General features: G+C 42.7%; 1 protein-coding gene across 1 annotated transcript in view; it reads left to right on the forward strand.

The window, feature by feature from the left end:
- CHRNA7 (cholinergic receptor nicotinic alpha 7 subunit) overlaps positions 1-25,596 on the forward strand; it is a 114,001-nt gene extending 88,405 nt beyond the window's left edge. Inside the window, exons 5-10 of the mRNA XM_043554864.1 lie at positions 6,881-6,960; positions 12,377-12,544; positions 13,322-13,516; positions 14,507-14,593; positions 17,489-17,598; positions 21,923-25,596. Coding sequence (XP_043410799.1) covers positions 6,881-6,960; positions 12,377-12,544; positions 13,322-13,516; positions 14,507-14,593; positions 17,489-17,598; positions 21,923-22,441 — 1,159 coding nt within the window. The 3' untranslated portion in view covers positions 22,442-25,596. The remainder of the gene's footprint in view (positions 1-6,880; positions 6,961-12,376; positions 12,545-13,321; positions 13,517-14,506; positions 14,594-17,488; positions 17,599-21,922) is intronic.
- Positions 25,597-25,831: the final 235 nt, after the last annotated feature.

Raw genomic sequence — 25,831 nt, forward strand, 5'->3', positions numbered from 1 at the left:
ACAATTAGAAAATGTAATTTAACAAATTTTATTTCCAATATCTGCAAGTGTTTATAAGTACCAATAAAAATAAATATAAGAAAGACCAAAATAAATGATGAGTTATATCATATTTATATGAAAATTGAATATTGCAAAGATGCCCAATTTTCCCAAACTATTCTATAAATTTAATGTGATTGCAACTGAAGTCTCAACAAGGTCTTAGTGGGAGTGGACAAGTGGATCCTGTAATTTACAATGATGAGTAAAGGGTAGGTGATGCAACATTAAAAAAATTTTTTTTAAGTTTATTTATTTTGAGAAAGAGAGATAGTGAGTTGTGGAGGGGCAGGGAGGAAGGGAGAGAGAATCCCAAGCAGGCAGTACAGAGCCTGATGCAGGGCTCAAACCCAATAACCATGAGATCATGACCTGAGCTGAAGTCAGATAGACTGAGCCATCCAGGTGCCCCAGTGATACAATGTTTAAACAAAAGAACAAAGTTGGGGGACTTACTCTGCCAAATACCAACATTTCATTATGTTGTAGTGATTAAGATGATATTGTACTAGGTCAGAAATAGTCATATAATTCAAGGAACAAAATAGGGAGCTCAGAAACTTGATATATACTGTAATAACATTTTCTTATTTATAACATGGTTATAATCCATCCAATGTTACATTCAATTATTATAATAACATCCATGTTACATGCCACTTAACATGTAAATTGGCGGATAAAGAACAGATTGAATATATTGCTCTGGAAGCTTCCAGCTGATGCCCAGATATCTGTCCCTTGGGATCTCTGACAGGTAGAAATGGCCATAAAATTTCAGTTCTGCTCAAGACTTTTTGTTCACAGACTGTGACTGGCCACTTTGCTGGCAGTAGACATTTAGAGTAACATTTTAGAGTAACATTTAGAGTAAAATACAGAACTAAAAGTATCCCAAAAAAGGACTTACTACTCTTTTTTTTTTTTTTAATATAATTTATTGTCAAGTTGGCTAACATACAGTGTATGCAGTGTGCTCTTGGTTTTAGGGGTAGATTCCAATGATTCATTGCTTACGTACAACACCCAGTGTTCATCCCAACAAGTGCCCTCCTCAATGCCCATCACCCATTTTTCCCTCTCTCCTACCTCCCCATCACCCCTCAGTTTGTTTCCTGTATTTAAAAGTCTCATATTACTCTCTTTTGAAAAAAAAGTTCATCTATTCTAAACAGACTGTTTTCCCCTCTGAAATCTAAACATACTTTATATCAGAGATGTCTTAACATGTAATTGATAGCTTTTTTAAAAAAGAGATTTAAAATAAATGATACCTTGATCCACTGTCTTTTGAGATAGATTGGCTCTCTATTTCTTCCCCCTTTACTTTTTTCCTTCCAATGTTTTTATTTTATTTTTTAAAAAATTTTATTGAGATATAATTGACCTATAACTGTATGTAAGTTTACTGTGTGCAATGTATTGATACAAATATATATTGCAATTTAATTACCACTGTAACATTAGCTAATACTTCTATCACATCACATAATCATTATTTCATTTTGTGGTAAGAACAGTTGAGATCATTTTTCATCTCTTCTGCTTTTCCGTCCTTCTTTCAAGGACAATGTGAGCTCAGAGGGAATGGGGCGGATTGTACATGAATCCTTATTCATTAGAGTCTTCATGAACCCACATACCTAGTGCCTACCCTCTTTGGTACAGCAGGGTGACCCTGGATTTTTTTTTTTCCTCTTTCTTTCAGAATTACCTGCATGTAGAATCATAGTTTAGTGAGTATGTGGCCTGTTGGGAGTTTACTTTCTGGGCTTTCTTGATGGCTGGTCACCCTGTTCTTCTTTCTCAGGGCACTGACAGCCAGACTCCAGGACCAAAGGATTCTGGGGGTGGCATGTTCAGCTTCTTTTCCCTGGCTTGAGGCTGAGTTCCTCCATGCTCCTCAGTGGGGGTCACTGCTGTAGGGCAGGCTAAGCAGGAGGCTGCACTGAGCTGGGTTCAGAGGCTCTGCTTCCCAGGCCAGGAGTCAGGGGTGGAACTAGGCACAGAGCAAGCCCTAGGGAATTGAAAACAGGAAGAAATCTAATCCCAGACCTCCAGGGTTCACCTCTGCTGGCCCGTGCCTTCAATGGCTTCTGAAAGCACAGCTTGTAATTAATTCCATAAGCATTGATTGACTCCTGGATCCTGCAGTCATAGCCACCCAAAGTTTGCTCTCAAGCCTCCATGCTAGCCTTTGCTGATGAGGCAAGTGCTAAGATAAGGTGTTGGGACAATACCTCACTCACCTCAGGGTCCAGACAAACCACACCTTCATGAAGTTTCCCTCAGTCTAGTTAACCTCCAGATATGTGATCAGATCATGCCTTCTGTTGGGGATATCGCAACTTTCCTTTCCACCTGCTGGGGTTCTGCCCATCTTTAGAGCATATCCAGATGCCCTTTCTCCCTGACCACCCCACTAAGGACATAGGGCCTGAACCCTGAATATTTAGGCTAAATATCCCTCCTGTCCGTGGTCACTTTTCAATGACCAAGGCCCGTTGCCCTTGTTGCCCCATCAGTGGTGGGGGTGGGAGCCTGTCTGCCCTTTGCTGGCTGGACAAGGACCCAGGCAGCTAGAGAGAGGAGCCCTCGAAGGTAATGAAGGGGCCATGTGCCTAAGTTGTCAAGAACTCTGTGAGCACATCGTGTTCTAATATATATTAGTATATATATTCAAACTGTTTAATACAGAAAGGTTCACATGCACAACAGAGCAGAAAGAGGAATAAACTGAGTCCTTGGACCCATCCCAACCCATGGTTATCAGTTTCTGCTGGCTGCAAGGCTGTGTTACCACATGGCCTCATGGTCACTATCTGCTGCCCCCCCCCATTGTACATCACTGAATGCACATAGTGCTGGGCCGGAAGCCAAACAGCACTGACACTGTCATCTCCTGTGTCACTGCAGTGGTTTCAGCTACTCATGTTTTATAGGGACTTCATTACCTGCCTTGGAGAGCTGTTTTCAGACTCAGTTTTTAGCAATAGGGCCCTTTTTCAAACTTTATCTCCAGTTATCATGGCCAAAACAGATAAAGTGGTATTAACATACAATTATTACAGGAGTTTACTTTTATATCATTTATGTATAAAATGGAAAAGAATTCTAAAACTGCCAAAAAAATATTAAGATTTGAATTTTGATAATGATGACAGAGTTACAATTCTGTTTGTCTTCAATATTCTATTTTGGTTGGACCGCATTTAAAAATCAGTGAGTCACATAGGTAAACTGTTGGCTAATGGAAACAGATTTTTATCTTGATTTTACTCATTTGTCTTGTGATCTCAAGAGTCTTCAATTAAAATTGATCCAAATGTATGGAGGAAGAGCTTGGAGGAATTTTTTTTTTTCCTTCCAGAATTGAGTCACTGATCTAACAGATGATCACAGTCTTTGTTATAAATGTAAAAATCAGGGAAGAAACCCAAGCTTAAAATAAGCAAAACTATGCATCCTCTGTCATGAATCGCACGGTGCTCTCAGTTGTAGCTACAGAGGTGGAAACATGTGCTGGTTCCGAGCTGGAATTGTAGGCTCAAATGTGAAGTTTTAAAAAGAGCAGTGCAAAACTGAAGTCTTACTGGGTAACCCATTCACAAGAGGTTTATAAATACAGCATAACCATGCCAAGAGAAGTTTTAGCTTAAACTTCCACCAAAAAAGGAGTTAAATGGGCCACATGCATTAATCCACTGGTAGGTAGTCTATCCTGAAGAGTTAAAATTTTGTAAAAATTTGAGTGGGTTTGGGCTTTTATTAGCATTTTAAAATACAAGGAAATGAGATGTTGGAATAAACATTTACAGAAACTCCAAAGCACATCCACAGAACCTCACGGTTCCTGAGAACTCAGTTTGAAAATCATGATATGATATAAAGTGATTTTGTGAAGGTCCACATTTTCAGCTATTTTGTGCCTAGTCCCTGTTTATCATGTGATTCATTGAGACAGTCGGGTACAGACCACAGTCAAGCAAAGAATATTTGCACCTTGAGCCTGCCCCCTCCTCCTTCTCCCTTTGTGTGTGCTCAGAGTTAAGGAGGTGGGTGTGTCCTTCATCTCAAAGGATTGTCCTTTTGTGGTGGCTTAGTCTCCCTCTCTTCCTTCTTCCTCTGCACATCATCACATTTTTGTTTCATATTCACACCCTGACTTTTTTTGTACAGTGTTTTCCGCAGAGTTTGTGGTTGACATTTCTTTTTCTTATTACAGTGATTTTTTTTAATGTGTCTTTAATAGAATCTGTGGTGTTTTCCAGCTTATTTCTTCTCTCCATTGCTCTGAATCTACTTGAGTCTCTTCAGAGACACCTCATATCTTGCTGTAATGTGTAAACACACCCCCTGTGTGCCTTTTCTAGGTCCACTGCACAGCTCATCATGGAAATCCATTTTCTTGATCCCTAGTTTTATTTATTTATTTATTATTTATTTATTTATTTAATAATTTTTTATTTAAAAAAAAATTAATGTTTATTTTTGAGAGAGGGAAGGGGCAGAGAGAGGGGGAGACACTGAAACTGAAGCAGGGCCCAGGCTCTGAGCTGTCAGCACAGAGACTGATGTGGGGTTCGAACTCACAAACCGTGAGATCATGACCTGAGCTGAAGTCAGACACTCAACCAACTGAGCCACCCAGGCACCCCAATTTATTTATTTATTTAAATGTTTATTTATTTATTTTGAGAGAGAGAGCGTATACACGAGCAGGGAAGGGGCAGAGAGAGGGTGAGAGAATCCCAAGCAGGCTCCACTCTGTCGGCGCAGAGCCCCATGCAGGTGCTAGATCTTGAGCCATGATATCAGGACCTGAGCTGAAATCCAGAATCGGACACTTAACCCTCTGAACCACCCACCTGCCCTCATACTTAGTTTTAGTTCAAAAGTTTATTTCTTCTTTTTCAGTATTCACCCTTATTTTCCTAGAGCTCATCCTCAAGTCTAGCACGGGGGACACAAGCTCTGTAAGGCCTTTAATGTTCTTGAAGGTGCCTCTCTTTTCCTTCATGCTTGACTGGTTTCTTTCAGCTCTAGAATTTCTCTGTGTGATTTCTTTGGCCCTTCCCTCCCACCCATTGCCCCTGTTGTTTCTCCAGCAGCTGTTGAGTGAGTTCTCCTGGCTTTGTACTCTGAAGGCCCTCTTCATCAATGTCTCACATTTCATCTTTGTGATTCTTATCAGCCAGACCTCCTACCTGTCTATAAACATTTATTTCATAAGTCAAAATTTAATTTTCATATTGCTGTGTTTTACTAAATGCAATATCCTCTTGAATTTCTGTGAGGATATTACTTTTTTAAGGAGCAAATTTTTTTTGTTCCTTTTGTTCACTTCTTCTTCTTGGATCTTTTCTGTGTCTTTAATTGTGTCTCTCATGCTGAGTGCTGTCCTCAAATATCTTGTGACTCTGAGTTTCCCTTTCAGAGGACCTCGGGATTAGAAAAGGCTGCCCCAGCCTCTGCAGAAGTATGCAGCCTTACTACAGGTCCCCAGTTGCTAAAAGGAGAGGAACTTAACTCCTTGGTGCTAGCATTTTGACCCGGCTGCCTGTATTTTCTTGAGGGAGTTCTGTTTCTTTTTATTTAAGGATAGCCAGGATTTGTTTTAATGAGGTATGCTAAGAGATGCAGACACAGAAGTAGCTGTCATGGAGGAAGCAGTTTTTATTCACAGTTCCCTAGAAACAGGAGGCATAGCACACCATGCAGACCCACACAAGAAAACACCGGGGTGGGTCAGGAGGCAGAGGGAGTGAAGGGGGAACATGGGCAAGAGCCTTTGTTGTGGTTTCCATGGAATGGAACTGGTGAGGCAGAATGAGCAGAGTTAAGATTGGCCAGTGTGAATAATTTCAGTGGGCTCTGGGTGATAGGGGCTGTCCCTAGCTGTCTGGTACCTGGCCCTCTGGTTATTAGGGCAGAGGGACAGAGGCCTAGAATATGAAACCCTGATAAAGGAGGTGGCTGGGGTGTGGGCTCTGGATTTGATGGTTTGCATTTGAGGGATACACTGGTGAACAAGTTGTCTGCTATCTCTGGGAACTGGCTAACCTGGGAGCGGAAGGGGAGCACACTTCATCCAGGGTCAGCAAAGTATCGTAATACAGAAAATAAAAGACATGGATAATAAGGGCTGTTGGCTTTAATTGTTGTTCTTTCTTCCTATTTTGTGTCTTCTTCCCATCCCCTTTATAGAATTTGTTAAGTGCTGGCTGCAGGAGTTTCTGAACATGGGCAGGGAGGGGGCTGGGGAGGATCTATCTAAAACTTATACCTAATTCTTCTCTCTTCACCTGCCCACATTCCCGTCATTGCTATTCATGGCGCCCAGTATGCCTCTGGGCTCTGCCTATGCCTGGCAACCTCCTGCACTTGCAGCTTCAGTCATTCAAGATGTATTGGATAAGCATCAACCAAGCTTTGGGCACATTCAGGAGACTGGAACTAGAGCTTTGAGGACAGTGGATCAAAATCCATGCCTGCATGGGGCTGTCAATGGCAGAGAGCTTCTACCCTACAGATAGATAGAAATTTCTCATCTGCTCCCGTCCTATGAAATTGTCTTCAGGATTGACTTTTGCTAAGAACTTTGTTTTATATGCATATGAAAATCACAGTTCATATGAAATGAGGGGGTGGTGGTGGACATTGGCCTCTACCAACCTCTGCTCTGAGATCTCCCAGGCAGGCTGTGAATGGTGGCATGACCCAAGTGCGAAGAGTAGCACCTGCCAGAGCTATTCCAGCACAGTCACGACAGACCTAAGGGCATGGGAAACCCACTGCCTGGCAGTGCTGACTCATGAAATCCTTTTTGTGTTTCTAGTGCTGATGAGCGATTTGATGCCACATTCCACACCAACGTGTTAGTTAATTCTTCTGGGCATTGCCAGTACCTCCCTCCAGGTAAGATCCACTTCCTTTGTCCTCCTGTAGTTAGACAATTTTGGCATGTTTGGGGTGCTAATCCCCCAATGGTTGCTCACACTACTGGTGGGCCTCCTTTGCCTCATTCACAACCACCCCTTCCTGTTTTCTTCCCTGTGTGCTTGCACGTATTTCCTGAACTTGATGATGCCATCTTTCCCTTTTTTTGTCTTGGGGTCATGGCTCAAACTGTCTTTGGTGGCATGTGTCGTATGTTCTTATTGTGTGCCTCATGTTCTTTAAATTGAATCCACAGTGAATGCAAGTCCCCCTTGTCAGGTCATTTTCAGTTCTCCTTAAAACCTGCAAGCTGGGCAACCCTGGCCATTCTCTCCACCCATTTCAGCTCACCATTTCCCCTCCCACCAGACTGCGTATCTTGGCAGGTGCTGCTCTTCAGGTGTTGGGGCGAGATGGTGGACTTGCTGGCTTCTTGAGTGTGTGTGTTACAGAGGACTTGGGTGTTGGGTATAAGAGCAAGTGATTTCAAAGCGGGGCTCATCAATGACTTATTCCTAACTGAGCTTCTCTTCTCCTTTCCAACCAGTTGATGGTTAACTGCTTCCTGGGATTGATTTTTTTCCCAAAAGCCCATCATTTCTGTCAATTCACTGGGCCCTGGGCTGTTCACTGAATAATATAGAGCATGAGGAACCTGGGTTTTAATGATTTGAGGCATGTAGGTATTAACAGAGTTTTAGAAATCTTTGAGATGATTTTTTACATGTTCTTTCCAGGATTATTTCCCCACTGCAACCATTTAACTTCCTGCTCCCAGGCAATCTGCAACCATCCCCCACCTCACCACCAACACACACACACACACACACACACACACACACACACACATACACACACACACACCATACCCACACACCTACCACCCCCTGCACAACACATACATGCGTACACATTACACACCACCTACCAGAAAATGTCCAGGGTTGCCCAGATTGCAGGTTTTAAGGAGAACGGGAAATGACCTGACAAGGGGGACTTGCATTCACTGTGGATTAAATTTATAGAACATGAGGCACACAAAACACCCCACATATATACCTGCCCCATACACATACATGCACCACACCACCCCCCGCATACACACACACACCTACACCACACACACACTTACACACACCACACCACCCCCCACATACACACATGCCACACTATACCCACATACCTACCACCCCCAACACAACACACACACACACACACACACACACACACACACACACACATTATACACCATACACATACCACAAACCCCACATATACACCCCACACACATACCTCCCTCACACATACCCACACACCAACAACACACCCCCCCCACATACACACACTGTACACCACACGTATACCTTCTTATTCATTTCACAGCACAGCAAAGCTGGCCTTGCCTCCTGAGTTGTTGCTTAAATGCTCTTCCTCCTTAGTGGAGGATAAGCATCCCATGGGCAGATTCCATGTTTATACACCTTAGAACCACCACTAATCAACCAGGTACCTGTCCATAAATGAATGTGTAAGTGATTAAATCCATCAAAGGCAGGTAACTCTCAATAATGTTTCTACAGACTGAAGAGCTATAGATTTTCAGGTTTTCTGTCTTAAAGCACATGCTTCCATTTTACTTTCCCCAGTTCCTTCACCCCTCCCCCAGCCCAAGCAGGCTTTCCACCTAACAGTAGGCCCCTTGGAGACTGAAGCTATGGGATGAGCCTTCCATCACATGCACAGACATTCTTTTTCACCAGGCTGTGAGTTGCAGCTTTTATTATGAGGGCTATTTTAAAAAACTATCTCCAGTAGTCATCAGTATACAAGAATATGGTGTTACAGATTGTTTTGAAGGCTGAAGCTATTTTCAGCTACAAGAAGCAGTACTCCTGAGCCCCAAGCTGCCTGTGTGCAATAGCCCCCTCTGGGGCTTCATTCCTGTGTCCCAGCCTCCATGGCCCCAGGAGCCTGGTAAGGACAGGCATGTTGTGCTGTGTGGGAGTCTTCCATACATTGGCAGGAGAAGTTTGGAGCTTTCTGGTCTGGGGCAGCAAGACTGTACCCTGGGGGTCATGTAGAACAGATCTGGGATGATGTTCTGTTCATGTAATGAAGCACAGGCAAAAAAAAAAAAAATGTTTTGGGTACAAGATTTGAAATAGAGACTTGGTTATGAAATTACCTTCTTTTCTATTTCATATTTTTATAACAGCTTTATTGAAGTATAATTTACATATCATACAATTCACTGCTTTTAACTGCATAATTCAATGATTTTTAGTGAATTCACAGAGTTGTACAGCCATTACCACAATCTAGTGTTAGGACATTATTTTTTTAAGGTTATTTATTTTGAGAGTGAAAGTGCAAGCAAGGGAGGGGCAGAGAGAGAGGGAGAGAGACACTCCCACACAGACCCCAAGCTATCAGCGTGTAGAGCCAATATGAGGGTCCATCTTATGAACCATGAGATCATGACCTGAGCTGCAACCAAGATCAGACGCTTAACTGACTAACCCACCCAGGCGCTCCTAGAACATTTTTTATCACCCTGAAAAGATCCTTTGTGTTGGTCTGCAGTTAATCCCCATACTCACTGCCAGCCTCAGGCCACCATTGATCTGCTTTCTGTCACTAGAGATTTTCTTTCTCTGGCCATTTCATAGAAATGGAATAATTCAGTTATAGAGTTACATTTTCTACAGGCAATGTAGGTTTGAAGGGATCTAGCCCATTAATGGGAGGGCAGTGTCTGTATTGACTTCCAGATGCCCATGAACATTGGGTGTAACACTGAACATCATATTTAAAGGGACTTGAGGGGACAGGAAGTTATTACCCTCTCCTAACTTGGTTGTGGGGTGAGGGTTGTGTTTGCAAGGCTGTTACATCCCTTCCTCCATTCATTCTTTTTTAAATTTAGTAGCAGAAATGTACAGAGCTGACTCTGTCCGCAGGAATAGAGGCACCCTTAGTTAGCTCTTTGTGCCTTCTCTTGCCTTCTGGCCTTTCTCTGGGCAGGGAGGAGTACATGGGCATAAATTGCTAGAAGGGTTTATCTGGTCTCCTCTCTGACCTGGAAGAAATTCATTCCCAACTTGTCTTAGCTTGGACTTACTCTTTTTCTTTGTTTTTTTTTTTTAATTTTTTTTACATTTATTTATTTTTGATAGAGAGAGACAGAGCACAAGTAGGGAAGGGGCAGAGAGAGAAGGAGACACAGAATCTGAACCAGGCTCCAGGCTCTGAGCTGTCAGCCCAGAGCCCGACGTGGGGCTCGAACTCACAAACAGTGAGATCATGACCTGAGCCAAAGTCAGATGCCCAACGGACTGAGCCACCCAGGTGCCCCTGGAATCACTCATTTCAATGGAAACTGTCACTTGTGCCCAAGCTCTATGCCTTCAATTTAAACTTACCAGTCTTTGTTCTGTTCGTGATCTAGAATTTAAACTAGTTAAAATTATTCCCTACGTACATTTCTAGATAACCAAGTATTTTCTCAATTTTTAACATAAGGAAAATGCCCACGCTGCGCCCCCCCCCCACCAAACAGAGACACACAAACACACACAGACACAGACACACATATTCTTTCATATTCATATCCCTTTCATATTCTGCTTCTAAATAAACCCTTTGTCATTTTTATCAATTTCTCTGGGATTTTTTTCTATTCTTCTTTCTTATTATTTAGAGATTGAAGATACACAGGCATGGCAAGTTTACAGAACTTCTAATTCTTTGCACAGAAATCCCTCAGAACAGTCTTCGATGGAGCATAAAGGTGTTGTCTTTGAATTAAAAAAAAAAAAAAAACACAACAAGAAAGCTTCACCCAAGTTTTCTTTCTAGACATCTCCCAAAAATGTCCAAGCTTATTTTGGACAGGTATAGCTGTAGTTTGGAGGAGCAGGGGCTGAATGCTTCTCTACTCACCCCTAGTCTAGATGCCCAGAAGCCTACGTCACCTCCTCTCGAAGGGAACACAGGTGGGTCAGAACAATGTGTGCATGAGGCCCTCCTTAAAAAGACGTGCTGAAATCGTAAGTAATGTATTGTATAACTCGTCAGCCCTTTCCTAGGCCATGAAGAATAGGCACTGCATATTATGAACAGCATATTGAGGATCGAAATCAAAGGATTGCTCTGTATGTATGTATTTATTTATTTGAATTATTTATATTTTAAATTTAAAAATATATTTTTTATATTTAAAAATTTTTAAACATTAATATATTTATTTTTGAAGGAGAGAGAGAGCATTGCGGGGGAGGGGCAGAGAGAGAGGGAGACACAGAATCTGAAGCAAGCTCCAGACTCTGAACTGTCAGCACAGAGCTCAATGCAAGGGTTTGAACTCATGAACCGCGAGTTCATGACCTGAGTTGAAGTCAGACACTTAACTGACTGAGCAACCCAGGCACCCCTATATTTTTTTGTATTTTAAAATATATTATTTATATTTTAATTTTTTTCCAGCTTCATTGAAGTACAGTTGGCAAATGAAAATGTAATGAGGTGTACAACATGATGACAATGTACATATACATTGTAAAATGATTTCCACAATCAAGTTAACATATCTATCCCCTCACATGGCTGAGTTTGGTTTTGCTTTCCATGAGAATGTTTAAGATCCACTCTCAGCAAATTTCAAGTATACGATATTTTTAACTAGAGTCAGCATGTAGTACATTTGAGCCTTAGAATTTACTCATCTTGTAACTGAAAGATTGTCCCCTTTGACCAACCCCTCTCTGTTTCTCCACCACCCCCAGCTCCTGGCATTTCAACACTTCTGTGAGTTCAGTTGTTTCCTTTTTTTTTTTTTTTTTCAAAATCTACATATGAGATCACATAGTATTTGTCTTTGGTTTATTTCACTTGGCACAGTGCTCCCCAGCTTCACCCATGTTATTGCAAATGACAGGATTTCCATCTTATTTTAAGGCTGAATAGTATTATCCATTGTGTGTGTGTGTGTGTGTGTGTGTGTGTGTGCGTGAGAGAGAGAGAGAGAGAGAGAGAGAGAGAGAGAGATTTGATAATCTTTGCCTTTATTTATTAGTCCATCAATGAATACTTAGGTTGATTCTGTGTCTTGGCTATTGCAAATGATGCTGTAATGAACACGATGAACATGGGAGTGAAGATATCTCTTCCAAGTAATGATTTTGTTTCCTTCAGATATATACCCAAAAGTGGGGTCACTGGATCATATAGTAGTTCTATTTTTAATTTTTTTAGGAATCTCCATACAGTTTTCTTAATGACTGCACCAGTTTACATTCCCACCAACAGTGTGAGATGCTGTGTATTTAAAGCAGTCACCTTCTATTTTAGTCACCTTCCATTTCAGTTTTTCTGGCCGTTTTCATTGTCCACGTAGGCATATTCAAGAGCTCCTGTTACATTGATGTGCGCTGGTTCCCCTTTGATGTGCAGCAGTGCAAACTCAAGTTTGGGTCCTGGTCCTACGGAGGGTGGTCCTTGGATCTACAGATGCAAGAGGCAGATATCAGCGGCTATATCCCAAACGGAGAATGGGACCTTGTGGGTAAGTCTAGCAAAGACATGAGACCAGTGGCCTTGTAGAAAGCCACTTTATTCCTGTGCTGGCTTTAAAAGTTTGGGATTTTCCACTCTGCTTTTCAGTGTGAACATTTATTGAACCCTGCAGCAATCTCTGTAATTTATTGAGAGCTATACAATGAGAACAACAACCAAAAAAAAAAAAAAAAAAAAAAAAAACAATTAGAAAATTCAATGCTTTCCATGAAAAGTATGCAGTTAAACAAGTCAGTGCTAGTATAGGCATCTTTATATTAGAATCTGCTCCATTCCTAAAATCAGGCTGGACAGTAAATTGCAATTCGTGGGAAACTATATTTGATGATTTTAAATAGAAAAACAATAATTACATTTATAATGGTGTAAAGCTTATAATGTATTATTTATAATCCTGGTGTCTTAGTCCCTTCAGGCTGCTATAATGGAATACCATAGACTGGGTGGCTTATAAACAATAGAAATTTATTTCTCACAGTTCTGAAGGCTAGAAGTTTAAGATCAAGGCACTGGCAGATCTGGTGTCTGCTGAGGGCCTGCTTCCTGATTCATAGATGGCTGTCTTCTGGCTGTGTTCTTACATAGAAAAGACTAGGGAGTTTTCTGGGCCTCTTTGAATAAACAAATAGTTTATTCAAACACTGATTATCCAGGTTTTTAGCACTCAACAAACCCCATGGTCATTTGTGTGATATGCTCATTAAAAATAAACAAGCAGGGTAATTTTATTCAGACAATGGTTCCTTCCCACCCCCTGCTAATGAAGGAATCCCAGGCAAGCGGAGTGAGAAGTTCTATGAGTGCTGCAAAGAGCCGTACCCAGACGTCACCTTCACAGTGACCATTCGCCGTAGGACCCTCTACTATGGCCTCAACCTGCTCATCCCCTGTGTGCTCATCTCTGCGCTGGCCCTCCTCGTCTTCTTGCTCCCTGCAGATTCTGGGGAGAAAATATCCCTGGGTAAGTGTCCTGATCTTGGGTGGGAGTCTGCAACAGGACAGGAGGCCTTGCCTCCAGGTCAGTGCTGTAGGGATAACTGTGGACAGTGCAGGACTTGTCACGGCTCTGGGTGCAGAGATGTTGCAGAGTCTTCTTGGTGCATCACACACTGACCTGCCAGCCCAGGGCACCCGACACCACAGGCTCCTGATCTAGGCTCCATGCTGGATGTCCATGCCCTCCTGAGAATCTGAAGGATCCTGTGATCCTGCATAGAATATAAAAATGCCCAGGGAGAGACTACTGAGTTCTGTCCTGAGGGGCCTTGCTTTCTCCTCTCCTGCCACCCAATCCTGTTCCTTGGTAGCAACTGACCAGCATTTGTTATGGACAGGGAACAGTTTAGTCTAGTACCAGTTTGCATCTGTATATTGCTGTCCACAGGGTGATTCCTTAAGATCCAATACAAAGATAAGAAAACTAAGATTTGGAATGGTGAGATGAATTTCTCAACATCTTAAAGAGTTACCAAGGCCATATTTAGTACATGTAGAAATCATCCTCAAACCCGTGTCTTAAGTGCAAGGCTCAGACACGTTAAGTGACTTATCGAAGTAAATAGCAAAGTCAAGACCAAAAGCCAGGTCTTTGGATAGCATGTTTTTTTGTTTTTGTTTTGTTTTGTCATGCTATATGAAACTACCTCTAGATCCTAGTGTAATAAAGAAAATGAGACATACTTGTGTTGAGTTCCGTAATTCATTTTGTATTGTTGTTCTAAAATTCTGGCTCCTAAACTTATCTCTATCTAGGACTCTGGTAAATGATGAGAAGTCCCCAGAAAAAATGGCCATGCCTATATGTACAGAGAATTCTGCATCTAGTTTCAGGATGTCACTCACCCCTCCCCCATACCTCTGTAGTTATTTGAATGTCAGGTTAGGCACAGTTAAGTGGAATTGAGTCCCTATAATCTGTTCTATCTCAGGCACCTTTGTGTTTATGTTTCAGGGATAACAGTTTTACTCTCTCTTACTGTCTTCATGTTGCTGGTGGCTGAGATCATGCCTGCGACATCTGACTCAGTGCCCTTGATAGGTAAGCAAGTGTTGGGCCTCTCTTGAAGACACAGACTTAGAGAGTACCCAGGATTTCCTAGCATGGAAACAGAGCATAAATCTGTCCTCCGTGCCCTGAAGAGCCCCCAATCCTCTCTTTTCCATAAGGAGTGACTATACCTATAGTGACTATATACCTATAGTGACTATAACTATACCTGAGTCATTGTTTTTCCACAAATTCTTTGCCAAAATGTAAGGATCTCACATTTTAACTCTTAGCCGTTGTTTCCTGAGATACCTCAATGTCTCTGTATAAAGTTAAAGCTTGTGAGGAAATGTAAACAGGACAAATATATTTATATTTTGGCCAAGACAGATGTAAGGCATGACTTTCTGCCCAGGGCAGGATGGCAGAAATAGAAGACAGCATCACTTGTTGCTACACCCCTCTCTGGATTGGAATAAGCAGGAACACGCAAAGGGGTGCTCAGTGGTCTAGTGGTTAGGATTGGTACTCTCACCAAGAGCCAGGGTTCCATTCCTGGTTAGGGAATCAGACCTCCAGCCAGTTTTGAGAATGGGAAGCAAACGTTCTGACAGTGGATATTAGGTTTAATATAAGAATCCCTACTCTAGTTTGGTGATGGAGATCAGAAACAGGAAAGGAGTCTATGATTATTCCTGTTGATCCATGCCACCTGAGGGCTGCCATATGTGGTTAATTAGGGAGGACAGGAGTAGAGGAGCTTATATGGATACTCCCAGGCTTCACAAACTAAGAAGCCAAGGCTCATCTTTGTGGGGTTCCCTTAATGTGTAATAGTTTGGCCAGAGAGAATAATTGTTGGTATGAAAAGCCTTTGTGGGTGTTCCTAGTTCTCTCAGTACCATCCAGAGAGCAAGGAACCATGTTTCAACTTGAGGGTCTGACCCCATTATTTCTACCTTCGAACACAATACTTTCAATAGAGACTTTCAGCATAAAGCACTCCCTGTGGGGCAGTTGGCAGAAACTGCCTTGACTGATGAACCAATGGGGAAAAAGCATGGTTGATGCATAGCCTATTTCTAGAAAGATGTGATGCTGTTGGCCTCTGACCTCTGTTGTTGAGACTTCAGCTGTGGGATCCTTTGACCATGGACACCTCCACAAGTCATTGTATTAGTCTTCTAGGGAGACCACAATAAAATTTCACAGACTGGGTGGCCTACACAACATAAATATATTTGCTTACAGTTCTGGGGGTTTGGAAGTTCAAGATCAAGATGCCAGAAGGTTTGAGATCTTCTGAAGCCTCTCTGCTTTACTTGCAGATGACCCCCTTCTTGCTGTGTCCTCACATTGGTCTTGCTGGGTCCTCACATTGGTCTTGCTGGGTGCATCCTTGGTACCCCTTTATATGTCCAAATTTCCCGTTCTTATAAGGACACCAGTCATAATGAATCAGATCCCACTCTAAGGACCCCATTTTAACTTAATCACCTCTTTAAAAGGATGGTCTTCAAATACAGTCACAATCTGAGGTACCACGGGTTAGAGCTTCCACATATAAATTTAAGGAGGCCACGGTTCAGCCCATACCAGTAAGAGTTTTGTTTACTACCCTTCCCTTTCTTAGAAATCCCTGATGCTAACTTTAAGCCTCAAATGTCCATCTCTGGCAACTCCTCACCAAGGTACCTCTTGGTCCCCACAGTGGGGCAGTGAGTTCCTTCCTGCCTGGAGAGAAGGAAGTGTTCTTAACCAGGTGTGTGGTCACACACTTAGCCTCTGCACCAGAATGTCTTCTGCTTAGACCTCACCCCCCTTGAGCTGAAAGCCACACCAAAGTTCTAATAATCAGAGTTGCTGATCAAGGAATGTCTTCCTTGTGTCAGACTTTCTCCTAGATCCTGGGCTCATATAATTGCTAATTCTTGCACCAACCCTGCAAAGAATGCACTGCTTGCTATCCCTGTTATACTGGTGAATAACCTAAAGCCCAAACAGGCTGAGTAGCCTGTGTAAACTCACAGATGGCAGCCACTGGATGGGGGCAGGGGGTTGGGGGAGGGCTGTTTTGGATGCTCCATGCTGCTTCTCCTTGGGGCCAAGATGGAGAAACCAATTCTTGCCCATCAGAGCTGAAGCTAATGTTCTCCTGGAAAGTCACTGCCTTCCACATCTTCCTCACACAACTGGCACCTCCTCCTATCTCTCATTAGATGGGGCCAGACTCATTTTCTTAACTTTTTTGTTTTTAAATGTTTATTTATTTATTTTGAGAGAGAGAGAGAATGAGCAGGGGAGGGGCAGAGACAGAGGGAAAGACAGAATCCCAAGCAGGCTCCCCACTGTCAGTGCAGAGCCTGATGCGAGTCTTGAACTCACAAATCATGAACTGAGCCGAAATCAAGAGTCAGATGCTTAACCAACTGAGCTACCAGGTGCCCCAGCCTCGTTTTCTCCACTAATGCTAGCTATCCAGGCCTCATAAGACAGCCGGTGATGCCCAGGTTTGCCCTTGTTCCATCCCCACCCCCAGCACGTTCACAGCCTGTAGTCATCCCTGTGGTGACCACACCCTCACCACCCAAGTGTTTTCAGTTCCGTGACAGTCCACATCCTTTATCCTGGGAACGATCATTTCAGCATCTGGTGAGGCTCTGTTAACCCTCAATGAAGGAGGCAATGGACGGAGTTCAAAACAGTGTAGTTAGGTAGGCCAGGCTGCTTTCGTGGACAGGAAACCAGGTCTCTGTGCTCTGGGCTGGCCTCTGCCTGCCAGGAATGTGGACAGGAGTCTGCAGGCCTGGAGGTGGCCCTGCCCTGCTCTTGGCTTCACCATCCAGCCCCAGGCAATCAGTCACCACCGTCTGGGTCTGCCTGCCACCCTGTGATAATTGTGCCATGGAGGCCCCAGGTCTCACCCTGTGTCTCTTGTCTCTGCAGCCCAGTACTTTGCCAGCACCATGATCATCGTGGGCCTCTCTGTGGTCGTGACAGTGATTGTGCTGCAGTATCACCACCACGACCCCGATGGCGGCAAGATGCCCAAGTGGGTGCGTTCCTCCTGTGCTTCACCACAGGGAGTCAGGGCTCCTCCCCAAGGGAGGCTCTAGGAATGATTTATTTATCTGAAAAATCCCACACACAGCCCAGCATTCCTAAACAGAACCATATTTCTCATAGCACCCCACCCATCTACATTATTGCATGGTCTATATGTAGAGGACAGTTCTGGTGAGCATGCTCTTAGGCTCCCATGGCATTGTTCTTACAATTGGACATTCCGGAAGAGGGCTCACACACAGACTGCTCTGTACATTTTGCTACCATAGTGTTTGTGAAACTACTTTTTGCATGTACACCACAGAGAACTGTGCAGTGGTTGGAAGCAACAGACAAGATAAGCACACAGCCATGTGGTTGGATCTTCCAAACAGAATGAGGAGTAAAAGGGTAAGAAAGAGTGAGCCATGTAATAACCTGCGTAGTCAATATATGTAGGAATGTAAACTTACCACAGGCCTATAAAATAAAGGTTAGTAGTTACCAGTGGGGAAGGGAGTATAGGATGAAAGCTAAAGGATGAAAACCAAATGATTGAATACAACAGCCTGTTGTGTCAGCCCAGAGCATGCCACACCTTACCAGCACCTGCTTAGCACCGGCATGCAGGCTGATGCTTACCTAGTCACATGCTGTGCTCCTTAGGAGTCCAGTATCTGACGCTCACCTGACACTCAGGAAACCTTGATTAAGGCCACATGGGTCCTGGGCTTTCCTCACCTCACACCCAAGGCAGGGGAGGGATGCGCCCCATCCAAGATACTTACTTGGGCCCTGCAATCCTTCCAGTCTTCTTGCCCAGAGAGCATAGCCTAAGGGCAGTAGGAGCTAAAGGAGCCTCTTATGTGAAAACAAGATTGTTTTTCTTTGGAGATCTGTAACCTTGCATCCAAGTTCAGAAAGGAGTCTAGCACTCACCAACTTGCTAAAATGCAGCTGCAAGAAGCAAGATGCCTTTTGTGAACCTCCAGCAACAGGGAGTTTCCAGGCCTTCTAAAAATATTCATTGTGCAATAATTTACAGTTACCCAAAAGTGAACTTAAGAAAAACTACTTAAAAAGAAATGGCTTTACCAAGTTAATGTGTCCTCTTAGATTCTCTTCCATAGGAAATTCTTACATTTAACAAAAACTTTCTCTCATAGCTCATTGCATCAGCAGTAGAGTGAGCTCCCAGAAATGGTGTTATCTCCCACACACGTCTAATCACTGCAGTCCGTTGGCTTGTTTTAAGAAGGTGCCCTCATTAAAAGCTGGGACACATCTGTCCACATTAACCTGCATTCTCGTCTGGCTTTTATAACCCTGACACACTTTCTGTCTACCCATCCTTCCATTTGAAATAAGTAATACAGTTACGTGTTCCCAAAGTCGAAATAAAAGTAAAATTGTAAGGAAGGATATCAGCTCTCATCCCTGCCCGTCACTCTGCTTCCACCACCAATATTGATGGCCATTTCAATTAATTCCTCCATTATCCTTCAAGTGTTTATTTATGCAAATGTAAAGCTAAAAATATATATTATTATTTCTTATGTTTAAGACATGAAGAAAAAACAATTTTACCAACCTGGTAGTACTTTAGTATCCAGGAAAAAATATTTTTTTAATTGTTTTTAATTTTAAATTTAAATTTTGAGAGACAGAGAGAGAGCACAAGCAGGGGAAGGGCAGAGAGAGGAGACACAGAATCTGAAGCAAGCTCCAGGCTCCCAGCTGTCAGCACAGAGCCCAACATGGGGCTTGAACTCATGAACAACAAGATCATGACCTGAGCTGAAGTTGGACGCCTAACCAACTGAGCCACCCAGGCGCCCCCAGAAAGAAAATCTTAATTAAGACGATATGCTAATTATTCACCTCTCAGCACAAATGTGTCCAAACCAATGGCTGCAAATGAAACATGAAGCTTGTATGTCTCGCTTTCAATTTATATACCCTACTGCATTTTTCTTTCTTTCTGTGTGTATTTGAAACATAAACAGCCTCCAAGGAACTTTTATTATGATGTGTTGCTATGAAGAAGATACTGCCGGTGCAGCGGCATTATGTGACATTTGCACAGCCAGACACAAAACCATAACCTAATAGAAGAGGTCATGAGCACAGTTTGATAAGTGCCAAGAGGATAATTTCATCTTTTGAGATGCTTTAGCCTTGAAAGCTAATGATTCAGGCCATGGAATTCAAAATAGACCTGGCAGCGTGGATAATATTAGTTTGAGATGTGCCCCAGGGTATGCACAAACACCCCCTGTCCCCCCCCCACCACCACCACCACAGACACGCCTGGCCTTAGTTCTCTGTGTGCACAGTTGCCTCTGGGTTTGGATGCATTCATTGCCCACTGCACTCCCTTGAGCTCTGGTTCAGTCTTCCCTGTGCCTTCAAAGTGCGGGTAGGGGGTGGGCTGAAGTCACAGGTGTTTTGAGGAAGACATTGTAGACCCTTTTACAGATGAGGCTGTGGAAGTCTAAACACATAAGTAACTTGCTTACTATGTGGCCTTGAGCCAATTTATTAGCCTCTTTGAAGCCTCTGTTTCTTTGTCTGTAAAGTGGGGAGATTATACTCACTTCACAGAACCTCTGAGAGGCCCAAGTGAAATGGCATGCCTTAGGAGCCTCCTGTGGAGGGACACATGTGGGGCCATGTGGCCCTGCCCCTTAATGATCACAGAAAACCCTCCAGGGTCTGCAAAAAGCCCTTTCCAGGCTCTGGAGGTTTGTCCATAGAGTGTGGGCAGGATATATAGACTTCCATCTGCTATGAACAAAAGGTTATCTTTACAGCTTAAGTGAACCTGCTCTTATGCCTTCTTGTTCTTTCATTACCTTTCTCCAGACCGGTCTATTGCAGTTATCTCTGATAAGATGTTATAAAAACGATTACCGAGAAAGTGCTGCAGGCATGAACTTCACAACTTACTGCCTAAACTTATAGATGTGAAACATACCTGCTATGTTGCTGATGGAGTTCGCCCACAATCATAAACCAAAGTTAAAATCAATATCTGGATAATTTCAGGGAAAGAGCCTACTTTTCACACACTTGTCTAAATAGGCTTCCAAGAATTTTTTTTTTTTTTTAATCTGGATTGAGTCTTCACATGGCTCCCTTCTTTTCATTAAAGGGAAAAACAAGAAAGATCAGTGATTTCTCTCGAGCATCTTGGATGCATGTGGGCGATATATGTTGATAAAACACTTTAAACCAGAGATTGATAAACTATGGCCTTGATGGTCAAATCTGGCCCACCAATTGTTTTTGCAAATAAAATGTTATTAGAAAAAAGCCACGTTTGCTTCTTTACATGCTTTCTATGACTATTTTGTACTTTATTAGCAAAACCGAGTAGTTGCAATGGAGACCTTATGGACTTTATTGTGTGGCCCTTTAAAGATAAAGTCTGCCAACCCCTGCTTTAGATTTTTCCAAGTACTTTCCCACATATCATGTTACTCAGTCTTCACTGTGTCCTGATGAATTAGGTTAGAGATTCCTAAACTTCCCTGGTTCACAGCACCTTTAGTGTCTCAGGGATTTTTTCACAGCCCCCGGGGCAAAACAAACAAACAAACAAACAAACAACCTAATGGCTCTCTCTATTACATCGGTCAAAACAACTTAATAAGTATTTATGTCCTGACCACTTAGCACCTGTTGGTACAGCACAACCTCTCAAATCTTAGGAGCACACTACCCTAATTTCCTGTCCCATGTTGACTTTCTTGGCACTTGCTTTTCATCAGGACAACAAAAATTGCTTTGTAATGATATGTCATCACCGCAAGGGATCTGGTGTCTCAGTCTGGACTGCTTCAAGTTAGGCATTCATGCAGCATCTGATAGGTGTCACAGGGTCACCCTTGAAAATCTTTAAATCTCCAGGGGTGTGTCATGGGACACTAGGGTGCCTTACAGGCAGTTAGGTATGATGGCTGTTAGTTACAGTTGAGGAAAGATTGGAGAGGGAAAATGACTGGTCTTATTCACACAGCTCAGGCAGGACTCTCCTAAGATAACCCTCGCCTCCCACCTGCTTATCTGTCCAGAGATTGCTGTGTGTCTGCCACTGAGAATTCACTCAATCCTGGGGGGCCTTTCTGCATTGCCTTCATCTGCGTAGCTCACATTTGACTCAACCATTGTAAGGCGTTGGCACTGCCTGCCTGTGGAAACTCACCCCGGAAGGAGCAGGGGCATGTCACCCTTTGGGTCCACTAAGTAGGGCTGAGGTCCTAGGATCACCTTGCTGTTAGGATCAGCTGAGGCTCACCACCCACCCTGCTAACTGCCCCATTGTCTCCCCAGACCAGAGTCATCCTTCTGAACTGGTGCGCATGGTTCCTGCGCATGAAGAGGCCCGGGGAGGACAAGGTGCGGCCGGCCTGCCAGCACAAGCCGCGCCGCTGCAGCCTGGCCAGCGTGGAGATGAGCGCGGTGGCAGGGCCACCGACCACCAACGGCAACCTGCTCTACATCGGCTTCCGCGGCCTGGACGGTGTGCACTGTGCCCCCACCCCCGACTCGGGCGTCGTGTGTGGCCGCATGGCCTGCTCCCCCACGCACGACGAGCAGCTCCTACATGGCGGGCAGCCCCCCGAGGGGGATCCTGACCTGGCCAAGATCCTGGAAGAGGTCCGCTACATTGCCAATCGCTTCCGCTGCCAGGACGAGAGCGAGGCCATCTGCAGTGAGTGGAAGTTTGCCGCCTGCGTGGTGGACCGCCTGTGTCTCATGGCCTTCTCCGTCTTCACCATCATCTGCACCATCGGCATCCTGATGTCCGCCCCAAACTTCGTGGAGGCTGTGTCCAAAGACTTTGCTTAATCTGGTTCTGGTCCCCAGCATGTAGGAAAACGCACAGACAGGTGATGTCATTAGCTTGGGGATAATTTGGGGTGCTAATCCCATAGCCACACTAAATGTGAGGACACTGATGTACCCGTAGCTGTCAGTCATGTCGTTACAGTCTCCTTGTTCCTTTCAGTAATAGGATCTCAGCACGTTTTTGTTTCATCCTCTTAGAGGGGCTCCTTGATATCCTTGGAACATCCTTAGGGTCCCCAGAACCACTGAGAGGTCATTTTGCCCATTCCCCAGTGCCTGGTGAGCCGTTTAGAGAGGTCAGAGTGGCTCAGGACTGCCAAGGGAAGCCTGTACACCTGGTTTGCATGCCTGCATGTCACTTGCCAAGAAGGCCTACATGAAAATTCAACATATGCTTTTGCCTGTTTACAAACCTAGATTGAAAATAATAATAATAATAATAAGCTGCAGTCACTAGATCCATTCAAATTATTGGTCAAAGGAAACAAAACCAAAACTAAAAACCTAACTGCTGGTGTTTTCTGCAATTCAGGTTTTATTTTTCTCTACCATAGACAGTTGGTAGAGAGAAACAGTTTTATGCTGTTCCTACATTTTAAAACACACACACACACACACACACACACACACACACACACACTTGATCTTATAAATTATGCTTTTACCAGCCTGAGTCCTGCCAGTCTACCCTGTGGAGGGAATTAGGACAGACACAGATGTGTGTTCATTCTGAACTAGGACTAGACCCAGGCAAGTCAGAGGGATTGCTATAGCTCCTAGTGACTCACATTTCCTGTGCTGCCCCCAGACACTGGGGACTTGAGTCTGCTCTATTCTGAAACACCCAAAGGACAAATAGAGTTCTATTAGAATTACCAGCCCAGTGTAATAGCTAGAGGTTAAATTAAACCAGCTATGTATTTCTTTTTTTTTTTTTTAATATATTAGATATTTCACATGTACTAGAGTTGATTAGTGTTAGAAACTTGTGGGTCCATACAAATGCACAACATAAAGTGAAAATATGCCAAGCTTTTCTTTACGTGTCAAGGCCAGGGGCAAGGTCTGGGACATCTTCTCGTTCCCTGTATGGCAGGAACTGGGAAGGGAATGATGTGGCCACTGGCTTTCCTGGATGAAAGGCTAATGGAAGTCAACAGAAGGGGCTGGCAGGCTAAAAATGGCTATACAACCAGTAACTCCAGTCTCTGGTTTTTAGGGATCTGCTTACCCACAGCTCATCTACCCCAATGTTAGCCCAGAAAGGTGGCTTGAGCAGGTAGATTCCCTGGAGATAAGTGTTTTGAAAGCCAGGGAAACTTTAATTTTAAACCTACGTGGTGACATGGTTCACCACTTAACATAATCCAGCTGACCAAAATCACTTTGCCTTTTCCCATTCTCCTTATTTTTTAATGACAGGAGAGGGAAACACAACAGAACCTCTCCTGTTCTATTGTTTCATATAGTAACTGCTCAGAGCTCAAAACTACAGAAGGCTTTGAGCTCCTGGGGATCTTTAATTTGCTTCTAACCCCTGAGATGGGTATATATTATGAGGGAAGATTAGATTTTCAGAGGAAAAGAAATTGCATACCTTTCTCCAGCCATTTATTTCACTCATTTCTGGGTAATGAGCATGGATTGGTTTGCACTGAGGAATATGGAGGCTTGGTGCATGCTCTGTGGGCACGTAAGCTCTGTGGAGGCTTGTGCATGTGGGCGCGTGAGCACTGATTGCAGCTGCAGAGAGGATACCTTGTTTATAAGGCGGTTGATAAATAAAAGCATTCCAGCATCACACCATTGGGAATATGGCTGTTCTCAGAGTTTACCCATTCTACATGGGATAGATGAACAATGCACAATCTTTTCTTTTTGTGTTTATTTTTTTTCTATTTTAGAAATCAGTAGAGGTGTTTTGATATCTAAGAGAATGTTTCATTTGTTACTGCTATCTGAAAATTAATGTCTACAACATTTTTCCTTGGAAAAAACCTTTTTTGGTTTTGTATTTTATACAGAAAAACATAAAAAAGCAAATAAAAGTATGTTGACCACTAAAATAATGCTCTGCCATTTTAAAAAGTAATAATAAGGAAAAGATGCACATGTAGTAAAAAAAAAAGAGAGAGAGAAAGAAAGAAAGAGCAAGCAAGAAAAAGAAAAGAAAAGCATGAATGGCCACAGGGACCACCTATGAGTGAGCTTCTGAGGACTAGGAGGCATTTCCAGAAGGGAAGAAAAAGAAAGGGAAGGAGGCCAGGAGAGGGAGAAATGGGGTGTGGAAAGAGACTCCTTTTTTTTTTTTTTTTTTTTTTAACCACTCATGCTATGCACACAGCACTCTGCACTTCGCTTTCTGCACTTAGTGTTTTATCTTTACATAACAACATATAAAGATCTACCTCATTCTTCTTAATAGCTGCTTGGCATACCATTGTCTCAGTGGATATAATTTCTTTGGTTAGTCTATTAGTGAACATATAGAATATTTCCAGTTTTTACTTTTATACACAAATCTGTAATTAGCATCCTTGATTTATATTTTAGCATACTTTTGTGACTATACCTTGGTGTAAATTCTAAGTTGGAAATGGAATTGCTGGATTTAAGGACATGTGCATTTAACATTTTGGTAGGTATTGCCAAATTACCCCCCAAAGACCGATCAATGGATACACCTACCAAGAGTGTAATGAAAAGGCCAGTTTCTCAGCTTTCTCAACACTATTATCAAACTTAATATTTTTTTTCTAATCTGGTGACAGATTATATTGCAATGTTATTCTGATTAAGTTAATTTTATTATAAATGGAGTATCTTTTCAGATGTTTTTTGTAAATTTCAGTTTTTGTAAATTTATGTCGTTTATACAATTTACAGTTGGGTTATTTGGCTTTTTCTTAATTTGCCTGTGTACTTTGGAACTTTTCTGTCTTATGTCTTGAAAATATTTTTATTTGTTTAGAAACATTTTTATTTGTTTGTTATTTATGTTTTGATGTTATTTATTTTGTAGCATATATAAAGTTTTAAGTTTTATGTTGTCAATTTATCCATATTTGCCTCGGTAGATCCTGGGATTTGTTTCCAGTTTTAAAAGGCCTTCCCCATTCTGATTATAAATAAATTTACTCATATTTTCTTCTAAATTCTTATGGTTTCATTTGTTTACCTTTACATCTTCTTACTCCCTGGAATTCATTTATTACAGGAAATTAAGGTAAAAATGCATTTGTTTTTTGTTGGTCACTTGTGCCAACAAAATATATAATGGGGTATCCCTGTAAGGCAGTTAGTGTTTTCCCCATTTTGATCAAAATGCCACCTCATTTGTAAACTAATTTTCTCTAAGTGTTTGGGGCTATTTTTACTCATGATTTGTCT

The sequence above is a fragment of the Prionailurus bengalensis genome, chromosome B3, assembly GCF_016509475.1.
Source record: "Prionailurus bengalensis isolate Pbe53 chromosome B3, Fcat_Pben_1.1_paternal_pri, whole genome shotgun sequence".
In the NCBI taxonomy this organism is placed as follows: Eukaryota; Metazoa; Chordata; class Mammalia; order Carnivora; family Felidae; genus Prionailurus; species Prionailurus bengalensis.